Genomic DNA, 12,410 nt, shown 5'->3' with positions numbered 1-12,410 from the left:
CGAAGCGACTACCTCACCTGTTTCATGGATGACAGGTGGTTGCTCCGGAGACATTCCTGAACCTAAAAAAACTGCATTCACCTCATGCCACCATTAAAGTATTGTTCTTCGGGGTACGCTCGATTAAGACATGTATTATTGCCGGTTAATATTTTATACTACATAACAGACACCATGAAAAGTGGGAAAGCTCCGGGGAAAACGGTTTAACGATAGATATCCTCAAAAAGCGGGAAAGGATGCAAATGAAGTGCTTGCATAATTGTTCACAGCCTGCATACGCAAAGAGGATGTCCCAGAGGCATGGAAAAATGCCAGCATTGTCATTTTTCACAAAAAAAGGTGACAGAGAAGACCTAGTAAATTATCGTCCAATAAGTCTACTCCTATTCTCTACAAGACGTTCACAAAAATTCTCTCAAATCGTCTGCAAAATGTACTAGACGAGAACCAACCGAGAGAATAAGCCGGATTTAGAGGAGGATACAGCACAATGGACCATATCCAAGTCGTCAGGGAAATCATAGAGCGGTGCCAGGAATACAAACTGCCACTATGCATGGGTTTATAGACTATGAGAAGGCGTTCGATTCGATAAAGAAATGTTCAATACTCAACGCGCTCAGAAAACAAGAAATCCCTGAGCGATATATAAATATTTTCAATAATATATACAGTAGCGCAACAGCATCTGTCAATCTCCATAAACCATCGTGCAGATTTCCTATCAGCAAAGGAGTCCGATAAGGTGATACAATCTCATCTAAACTATTTACAGCTAACCTTGAAGACTTATTCAGGCAACTTGACTGGAATGACAAAGGGATCCCCATAAATTGAGAATACCTGAGTCATCTGCGACTCAGAAGACCTCCAAAGCAGAATGCATGAACTCGTTGAAGTAAGCAACAAAGTAGCTTTGAAAATAAATGTAACAAAGATGAAAGTCATGTTCAACTGCTTTGCGGGAAAATAGAGATCCTCATCAATGGCACTCAGCTCGAACAGGTGAAAAACTACATCTATCTGGGACAACAAATGTCTATAGATGGATGTATATTTGATGAAATTGTTCGCAGAGTAAAGCTAGGCTGGAGTGCTTTTGGCCGCCTGAATAATGTCTTCAAAAGTGACTGTGCCTAAAGCGAAAAGTGTTCAACCAGTGTGTGCTTCCCGTGATCATATATGCGTGTGAAACATGGACCCTAAGTAAAAGAGAGATCCAGAAACTTAGAGTAGCACAACGTGGTATGAAGAGGTGCATGCTGGGCATAACGCGAAAGGACAAAAAGAGGAATGAGTGGATAAGGAAGTAGACAAGGGTTTGCGATGTAATAGAGTTTATTAAAAGCTTTAAATGGAGATGGGCTGGACACATAGCTCGAAGAAGAGACAATCGTTGGACAAATCTAGTCATCCAGTGGTATCCAAGAAGTACAAAACGTCCCCAAGGTAAACCTAGAGGCCGCTGGATGAAATGATAAAGTTCTGCGGAAGTACGTGGCAACGCAATGCACAGGACCGAGAGAAGTGGAAGCAGGTTGAATAGGCCTTCATCCAGCAGTGGATAGATTCAGGCTGATGATGATTATAATGATGAACAGATACGTACTAACATTTATAGGAATTAATAATAATGTCTAAAATACAGTGGCGTAACTAGAAATATTGAGCCACTGTGCAATAATCATACAAAGGCCTACCTTAGTGTTTATAAAAAAACCCCCGTTCAAAATCAATGTCGATTCGATATTTTTAGCTCTCATTAGCATGGCACAATACTATAAAATAGTAAATTCATTAATAACTATGGGAGTGAGATTTAGATCTATCTGGCAGGGTCCCAATGCGTTGCATCTGGCAATAAGATAGCTATGCCACTGGTGAAATAGTTGATATGGTTATGACGATAATTACTTGTTCATAGTCTTTCCTCTCATTGTCTCTCTCTTGACTGAGGGTGTTGGCCAATTTGCGAAGGTCCTCACATTCTGGGAGTAGCCTGTCCAACTGCTCTCGTAGGCGCATGGCATCCGTCGACAGCTCTTCGGCGCGCTTTTCGGCAGCCCTGGCTTCATCTAAAAATATACAGATTATACATCAAAACCATTACAGCGATGACTCGTAGAACGATGAAGCGTCTTTACATCGGAATCTACATGTCGTTGGATTAGTAAATTGAGCGACAAAAGATTTATAATATGTACCTAACTATTTTTACACAAATAGTGTGTGGGAAGAAAACGTGTATCTGCTTGCAATGCTGCTTGATCGATATTAATGATACACAATGATAAATGGCATCAAACGTTCAGATAGAGACTACATGGGGACAGTTACAATTTATTTTTATTTTACGGGATAACGCCGATTTGTACACAATATAAAGTATTAAGTACGTCACTGACTACCTACTTGCTAAAATTCCTTTGTGCCCAAGTGTTGTTTTAGAGGTGTGCTGTCATGAATAAAACAATAATGCGATGGTGTTAGATCCAAAAGACATTATGAAAGTCATATCGAAAGAGTGGAATTAAATTATCTAGAACGTCTTCTTCAACACCCCAAAAATGTGTCAGCAAGAGTTATACCGTGACGAAGTTATAATTTTATTATTAGCAGGGTACTTATTGAACATTTTTTTTTTAATAATTGCTGAAGAGTTTAACTTTTAGCTTAGCACTGTTTGTGTGAATTTTAGAGTAAATTGTCAAAGTTTGAATGAAAGTAGCAATAATACCTAGCAATAATTCATGGTATCTGCATTTTATATAAAAAAATTGTTTAATTACCTATTCTACAACAATCATAGCGTACTTACATATAGTTTCGCGATTTTTTTCCATTTTCAACACAAGTAAATTTACGTTGTTGTGAACTTGAAAATCCATAATTTAAAATTTAATTACCATCTTTGGAAAACATTTTAATACGAAATTCAATTATTTTTTTTAAATAACACTGAAAACCCAACGAGAAAAACATTAAGAGACCAACGAGAGAAAAAGAAACATTAGTCACTCTGAACTGCACTAATTAAAAATATGAACATATTTTTTCATCGAAATCAAATCTAATATCTTATATTAGAACACGATATTATAATAGATGGATAGACTGTTAGATAGAATGAATCCAGAACGCCGGAAGTACGATGCCACTTCCTACACTTAATCACCAACTTCTTGATTTCTTGATTGCATTGTATATTTTCTTTTACTCGTCGAAATACTATATTATTAGCATTCTATAATAAATTTGTGTTTTATTTTCTAATTCTAATTAGGTATTATAAATTATAACGAATATCCACGTGGACTCAGTCGCAGTACCTACTTCTTATTGGAACGATGATTGATTAACAATGGGCATAGTAATATACTAAACGTTTTAGATGAGTTCCAATTTTCAATGCCATAGGCTACGTGACAGCGAAACAAGGATATATTATTGTTATTGAGACATTAGATAATATAATATCACTACATTGTATTCAACTTAGCGTCTTTTGCCAGATAGCATTTTTGACAGGTATCTAGCTTGCAAATAATGTAGGTATTCGTAACAGTTTAAAGTATCTTATAAAAAAAATGGTTGAAATCTATAGAGATTGTATAGGTACTATATTTATAAGTACTTAATGCCCAAATTTTGTACATACCTACACAATTTTTATCTGTGTAAATTATTTATACTAATCAATAGATTCTTTTGAATCTTTGTCATCGGAATCACGATGTTGAAAGTTTTAATGCCAGTGGTCGACACGTAAAAGTGACCATTTGGAGAACTAAAAATCCCTTCCGGTCTGTCACGTAATCACTATTATACCACCGCCACGCTATTATTTTTCACACCGCATTCGACGCTTTGACGTGTTGGCCACAACACAGAAATAACAATTATTTTTTTGTTTCGAAGAAAAACAACAATATTTTTTACTGCAAAGTAACTTGTTTTATCCACTTGGAATATCTTTTGTCAGGGACAATTGATGACAATATTATCGTGATTTAATAATGCATAATCTAACCTGCTTTGTGTTCCAATTGATCCAGTAAATAACAATTCCTGGCTCTGGTGGCCGCGAGGTCTCCTTCCACGTACCGCAGTTTCTGTGTCACCAGCTCCGCTTCTTTCCTTGCATTGCATACTTCGCCTTGCACTCCTGTACAAAAACAAAAAGAAACCATTAGTCACATACCTATAGTAAGTTTATATTGTCAGTTATGTACTGATCTGTTTTTTTTTATTAAGGCTATACCTCATCTGAGGCATGGTCTAAAAAGATCGTGACTAGGCGATACGCGGAATGTGCAAATGACGCGAGTCGAACGAAATCATAAAAATTCAACATGCGTCCTTTTTATGTTATGTTTATTATTATATTCGTAATAATAATAGTATCATTGACATGTTTTCTTTTTCAAGTACATGCGGAACGTTTTTTAGTCATCTTTACACGATTTAAGAATATATTCCTTCGACGCCATCACAAAACAAATTAACGTGCAAACAGGTCGACTATCGCTCTCCGAATGGCAACGCGGCCGAAATTTCGTTCCACATACCTACAGTTGAAAATTATTTGCCGTTTCACTTATGTACGCTCTTAAGTAATAGGTATTTACATAAACTTAATCAAGTAACTAATACTAACTTTATTCCTGATTCTTTATGGTTTTGAGACATATTATGTCTCTGCCCATAAAGCAAAACAAAAGACGTAAGATTACTTAGAGATAACCTACTGGTGCTGGGGTGCATATTGAGGATTCGGTGTACAGCAAAAATGACTAATGTCTCCGTACCTGTATAAGTGGTTATGTTATGGACCCGTTTGATGATGGTTGAAGGGATTTTTTTATGTTTTGCAAAATATCTTATACTCAATTTGTGAGAAATACCTACGCATCATTTGAGGATTTTGAAATAATTTAGTAATTCTGTGACTGGTTTGAACTGGTTCGAGGCCCCCTTTTAATTATTCTGATGAGTCGATTGCGCTATCTCCGTCAATGAAAATCGCCACTGAAAATATGTCTTGACCAGTGACGTCCCTAGGCAAAGCGCCGCCCATAAGTGGGCTCAGAATGTAGTAAACTACCATTTTAGTTGTCAATTACCCGTTATCAGGTATCTATCTTTTATGGAGAAATGTAATGAAAATCTTTTTAATTCTGATGAATCATCGACTTTCATTGATTTGCTACCCCTAGGCAGTGTATGACAAGCCTACTCCCTATTTTTAGAGAGTTCTGTAATTCTTTGACCACATTGCCAAAAGGAAAAATAACAATGTACCGATATTCTTAAATCAACAGTAACAAAATATTATACAGCCGAAACAGAAAAGGGAGGTAGCCTACTTGAATGTGCGACCAATAGTGCAGGATCCCATAGACTTGTCGTATACATAATATGCGGAACGCATTCTGACAATTGGAATAGGTTTTAAGGGTCACCAAGATATATAATGTCGATGTTGCCAGGCGATATTAGTGGTATTTTTTTTTTATTGAGGTTTTAATTTTTTTTCTTATAACCCACCAAAAATTGTTCTGAATTCTTCAATAAAACCAAGACCGAATCAGGGATTGATTGAAAATGCAATAATTGTACCATGCCACCGGCATGGTCGTAGAACGGTTCGTCCCATTTGAAAAAATAAAAATAGCAGGTAGTGCAATGTGATCAAAATTATCGATTCTTAGGATCCTCCTTCGATTAAATTATTTTATTTAGTAGCATTTTTGTATAAAATCACCCAGATTGGTTTCTTTACTATATCTATGCATATGACATTAGTTTTAGTATTATGGTTAATCCAGAAACAGTGTAGGTTGCATATAGAGGTAGGCGAATAAATGAAATAACGATAACCACTAACCACACTATGTACACATTTTTTATTAAAAAAAAAGAAACAACAAGTCAAGTGCTCAAACTGCTTTAAGTAAAGTATCATGATCACAGTTTTTACAAACACTACTTACACATTTGCACAATGATATACATGTCAAAGCCGATTTCTTATAACTACATGATAATATACGGCAGTTAGAATTACATTTGCATGGTTTAACTAAATAATTTGTTAATGGTTCATTCGTGATTAATTGTCTTGGATACAAATTATTTTCTCGTAACTCATAGTCAATTTGTAGGAAATCAATGGGCTCAAATAGTGGATCAGGTGAGCTTTTCCATAAATAAAGATGTTAATATTTTAGAAGAAAGTTTGAAGCTTGATGAAACTTTAATAAGTTACAATCAATAATATATGTAATTTAATATTGATACGCTGTGCAAGTTAAAGTTGAGCAAACGGAAACGGACAAACAGTACAATTTTATTAAATAGTACCTATCTAGGTATAATAGATTCCTTGCACAATAATATTTATATTATCACATATTAAAAGAATAAGTTTTCAACTGATAGGCAATACAAATATGTATTATTAATAGCTTATTTCAATAGGTTACCTGAAAACAAGTGCATTAAAATAAAACTACGAGTTTTCGTAAGATGGGGCTGCCTTTTTAATACGACACCAGTTCGCATGCATTTATTGTGCCAAAAAGTATTTTTACTTCACAACAACTGCGACGACATGCATACAGGTGCATTAAAGTTCCTCACAGGCAACGTTCTATTTATGTACAGCGCATTGACCAATAAAAGATAGTGTTTCAATGTTAGGTTTATTTTCAAAACGTTCAAAATGTCTTTAATATCACTTTAATATGAAGATGAAGACTAAATATATAAAAAAATAATAAAAAAGGAATCCAAAATACGAATGGATTCAAGCTCTGTACTATTTCATTTAAGTCGTTTTTTGCGACCCGGGTTTCGCCTTTCGGCATCTTCGGGCGCCGTGTACACTCGCCAAAGGTAAACACACACTGACAACGAACACTCTTTACTCTAGCTTATATAATAAATCAATACAATAAAGTGGGTAAAAACTCCATTACGCACCTATCAAGTCAAAGGTCACAAAAAAATCACTAAACTATGTTTACTAATTAGGTTTTTTACTGACTATTCATAATTAGTTTATTGTATTTTTTGTGACCTTTGACTTGATAGGTGCGTAATGGAGTTTTTACCCACTTTATTGTATTGATTTATTATATAAGCTAGAGTAAAGACTGTTCGCCGTCAGTGTGTGTTTACCTTTGGTGAGTGTACACGGCGCCTGAAGATGCCGAAAGGCGAAACCCGGGTAACGAAAAACCTCTTAAATGGAATAGTACAGAGCTTGAATCCATTAGAATTTAAATTCAAATTCCGTCAAGTACCTTCAGTCGATAGTGTTAATATAATAAAAAAGGAATCCCAGATCTACTAATTTCCATACAAACTGATTAAGGTGTTTGAAAAGGTTGAAGGTTGTAATGTTATATAGGTACAAAAAGTCACTTATGACCATGGCCGGATTTACCATAGGGCTAAAAGGCCCGAGGCCCGAATTGGTAGAGGCCCCGGAGCCTGAAAAAATCCGTGAAAAAATATTGAGGCAGATGAAGCAGCTGTCTCCTGCTCCAAACTTGACAAACGTAGAAAAGTGAAATTAAATGTGAAGAACCCCGCGTGACCGTGTCGTATTACTTTATTCGTATTCGTACACTTATGGCCTGCGGCAGGAATGAGAGAATGAGAATATGTGAATTCCCGCGCTTTAAACTGAGGCGGCGTAGTCCTCTTACCGTCACGCAGCAGGCTCATTGTATACTAGGATAATAGTTTGACGCTGAATGCAATGAGTCATGAGTACTGAAAAGAAGACCAAAACGAGTGTGAAGTCTAAGTCACATATAATAATAATATGATGTGTGGTACTGGTAACTAGCACACTGACAATTTTAGTAATGGATAGTAAATCATAACCTAATAGAAGTTGGTCATGCCTTGTGTTATATTATTGTGAATTGTGATGTAGCCACTGCGATTTTATAACGATAACCTTTCACAAGATATTGTAGTACACACATTGGCATTAACAGTAGAAGAAAAATTATTAAACTTGGGAAACGATCCTGTGCACAAAGCCTCATTTTCTGAGTTAGAGTTGTCAGCATTATTGATTTCGGGATTGAAATCAATATCCTCGATTAACTACTACAGCCATCAAATCTCTGGTGCCGTTTGGTACATCGTATCTTTGAGAATTAAGTTTGTCTAATTAGAGAAATGAAATCAAAAAAACGATCACAGATGGTGAATATTTATCTAGTTTAGTGTCGCTTTTTGAAGTCGCAAAATAAAGTGCACCTTTCTTACGTTAACTTATATTACCTACCTGTAATATATTGATAAAATAATATTATTCAAAATTGTCACTTATACTAAGATTTTTGATTTTTTTTTGATTTTTTTTTGATTCATATTAATAAGGTCTATTTAATTTTTGAGGGGATTTTTATTTGGTGTGCCACGAATTAAATTCGGCTTCCCCAGTGTGCCGTCAAGTAAAAAAAGTTTGGAAGACACTACACTAGATCTGTGTAAATATATGAAACAACGACGCAAGGTCTACGTGATCTCGAACATTTTTTCCTTAAGTGGGATTTTTATAAATACTATATTTCCTTTTAAATGACTTTTTGTGAAAGTTCATTGCATGTGTTTATTTTAAGTGGGTAGGTACGTTGAATTCTTTATATAAAGAAACATTCAACTAAATGACATGAAAAAATATTTTTGTATACAAATCGCTTTGGTAAATTCAAAAATAGCCTTCGCCAAGTGTTTGTAGCTTTAAATATTTTAACAAATCATTTCGGGAATGGTATTTTTGGCATGAAATATTATTTCGGATCTAACGAAAATAATTTAATCTGTTTCTGGAAATGCCACAGGTAGCAATAAAAAAAAAGAAGCTTTAAGAAGCTTAAGTATTTATCTCATACCTATGTGTATGCATATTTCCCAAACGATTATAACAGTTTTATCAATTGCGGTGCATGGATAGTGATTAGTATTGCCAAAATAGCATTGAAATTAAAATAGGGCCGTATTTATTGAATTTTGGATGCGAGGTGCCACTAAACTTTATAACTATGTAGTTCCTATGTACCTATATGAATGTTGCGCAGCGGTGGATTTTACAGTGTTTATTAAATTCGAACTAAAATAAAACTAAAATCCAATTGAATGTCGATTTTATCTGGAATATTATATGAACCTGTCTAATTCTTGAATAAATGTGATTTACAAATAAATTATGAGTGAATTAATAATTTTAATAATATCAGTTTTTTGAACTAGGTTATTTTAGGATAAATAATATAAGTAATTCTGAAATGGCACTATATTTATACCATTTATATTACGTCAACATTGCTGTCATAATTAACGTATTATTTATAATATTTAAATATGTACAAAAAATAGGATATAAATTAGAAATTTCAATACCGGATAAAATTTTCAATCCTCTAATTGCGGAATTAGTTGTCAAATACGATCCGGGATTTTTAGATTGGTAACAATATAATAATATTACCATATATATAATATATATATAGGTATATACATATTGTACCTATTTGTCTTGATTTATCTATCTGCCTGTCTGTAACGCATGATAGAAAACATATGTTAATGTGTAGGACAAGAAACAAGGAGAAGCCGTATTAAAAGGGGTAAGGTGAGAGAAAACATACACGTAAACACAAGTTCTAATTTTGAAAAATAAGCTGAGACGCAAATAAAGGTATCTATCATTTATTTTAATCGGTTCGTGAAAGAAAAAAAATATGGAATAATCTTACCTACACCTAATAGTTTGACAGATGCTTACAGTTTACAGTGCAGAAATTGCATATTAAGTATTTATAGAAAGTATTAAACGACATAATAATTACACGATTTTGAATATGATATATTATAATATCTGGATTTTTTATAAGAATATGCTCGCTTCGAATTGAACAGATTGAAAATATTTTTTATTGCAGAACTATGCCACATCTCACGACAATAATATTTTCTGCAAATTCCTCCTAATGACTTGACTGAAATTTCTACCACACGCGTGTTATGATGGGTGGAAACTGACAGAAATATTATGTTCTAAACTAATTACTCTTTTGCAGTTATTATATAATATACGTCATGTTATGCATGTGATAATATTATTTCAAAGACTTCTATTTAGAATATATTCTTATATATTCTTATATTAGAACAATATATTCTATCTACAATGTGGCTCGCCACGAGTTATAATGTAATTTTATTGTATAGCAGGAGCTAATATTTTCATTTTATTACAAGAGACGGGGGTGGATTTACCGACGCTCTGGGTACGCGCAGGAGTAAGGCTACTCGCTGACAAGGGGGCCCAAATTAAAAAAAAATATTAATCAAAAATAGTGAGCTCGGTAGAAAGTATGAAAATTTAGAAAATTCTGTTATTATAGAATAAACATTGTCATTTAAATAAAAATTAATATCATTTCTGAAAAAAATTTTGGATTATTGACAAAATGTATAGATAATCTTAAAAATTATTCAAATTGCAAAGTGCTTTTATTCGTGCTCGTTCCCTCATGATCGAGGATCGTGACCACTTTGAAATTTTGTCATCTTTTCACCGACCAAGACTACAAAGAGTAATAAAACGTAAAATTGTATGCAATGTTACTATTTCAGAGACTTTCAAAGACTTCAGAATAATTTTTAAAAAGGATCAAAATTGTGGAAACAATCAACACGTCTCTATGTTTATAGAAAGCCTTTATCTATGACATATTATTTGTGGTGTTCGTATATAATCAATTAAATTGGTATTGGAGTTATTTCATGTCATTTTACCTGTTAAATTAATAATTAATGTGGGGGGAAAATAGAGCCTTCAAATTTAATGAGATATTGATTGCATTTAGTACAAATGCAGGTTTTCACTAATTCATTTTTGATGGTTAAATTTTGTTTAAAATATATACTTATGTATTTTTCTATGGCGACCCCTAATCGGTAGTGCGAGTAGGACCCTCGAATGTCTAAATCTGCCCCTGATTGGAAATCGATGAAAATAATTAGCAACAGTTGGGAAATTTGATGGGAGGATTTTTGTATCCTTGTGCCCACCCCGATCTATTTACGTATAATATATTCACGTGTCTTTGTGGGGTTTTCAATGAAAAGAGCTTCAATATAGACAGTTGGGGCCGCTTCTGACGCACGAAGATCGTTCAACAAGCCAAGCTTGTTTACAGCAAGCGCTGTGTCATTTCTAAATATGAAAATCCATTTCCTTTCAATAATGTCAGTTTCTTCGGTGCAAGTCTCTACGATCTCAATAATGTTAACATTTACACAATTTAGACCACCTAGAAACACACCTATTAAAAAAAATGCTCCGCGCGTGACTCGAACCTGCATCCATCTGAAGCCGACCAGCTTAATTTGTGTGTAGTACTAATTACATCGAAATTTATAAAAAAAATATCCGTCCGAGGTGTTGTTATCTCAAATTGTCACAATACTGGCGATAATCTTTTGTGGGTTCTAAATCCATCTTCGGAATGGTCAATTATAACTTGATAACGTAGATCGCGAAACAACTGTCAACGTAAATGAGACAATTAAAGTAGAATTAACAAAATTAGAATTGTTTAAAAACCATTATAATGTTCTGCATAATAGAGATAATGCATTATAGAGTTCTACCACGTAAACGTAATCATCAATTCAATTAATTATCCCTTGAGATTTTGAGTCAAGGTATTAACAATAGGTTGCCTACTTCTTAGATGGTGTCAAGATCCGTCGATTTTTTTGTTTTAAAATTTTTAAAAATAACGATGTTGCGACGAAATGACCAAACATTTTAATACTGTTTATATCAGTATTTTATAATATAACCATTCTTCTTAGTATAATATGGATATTATCTTCAATCTGAATTTAGCTTGGAAGATGGGGTTGGTTTTATGAATAATAAAATTATTCTAAGCTAATTAAGAATTTCATTATAAATTTAAAACTAGATTTTGTATTATATTCAGTAAGCTATACAAAATTTTACCAAAATATATTATCGTAAAGGTTGCAGTCTTTTTGAGCTTGCACTCCTTTATATTATAATTTATAACAGATTTTTAAAATCGTTTGTAAGTGAGTAATATGTACCGACAGAACTACGATAAATGCAATTAAAATTATCTCTAAAAATGTTATAAATTGTACCTATCTAAAACAATAAAAAAAAATTAGAAATAAATATTTTAAATTCAATGTTAAGCTTACAATGTATCAAAAAAACTGCCAGCTCTGAGCGTTTGTTGGATATAATTTGTTTTTAAATAATATTATATGTTTTTATACTATATTTTTATTAATGCGATGTATTTTATTAAGTATGTATACTTTGATAATATACGTCAATTACA

The 12,410-nt window shown here is 33.5% G+C and overlaps 1 protein-coding gene across 6 annotated transcripts in view; it reads right to left on the bottom strand.

The window, feature by feature from the left end:
* Positions 1-12,410, bottom strand: part of LOC147067210 (uncharacterized) — a 74,462-nt gene that overhangs the window by 32,170 nt on the left and 29,882 nt on the right. For all 6 annotated transcript variants that reach the window (XR_015071503.1, XR_015071502.1, XR_015071501.1 and 3 more), the window contains exons 4-5: positions 4,034-4,168; positions 1,918-2,078 (exon numbers count right to left, since the gene is read on the bottom strand). Coding sequence is in view for 3 of the 6 variants with exons in the window: in XM_085954344.1 (XP_085810470.1) it covers positions 1,918-2,078; positions 4,034-4,168 (296 nt within the window). In the remaining 3 variants the exon portion in view is untranslated. The remainder of the gene's footprint in view (positions 1-1,917; positions 2,079-4,033; positions 4,169-12,410) is intronic.

Source organism: Rhyacophila brunnea, unplaced genomic scaffold, assembly GCF_057557595.1.
Source record: "Rhyacophila brunnea isolate RB1 unplaced genomic scaffold, BYU_Rbru_1.0 scaffold_4, whole genome shotgun sequence".
NCBI classification, from domain to species: domain Eukaryota; kingdom Metazoa; phylum Arthropoda; class Insecta; order Trichoptera; family Rhyacophilidae; genus Rhyacophila; species Rhyacophila brunnea.
This window is presented reverse-complemented; position numbering and strand designations above follow the sequence as displayed.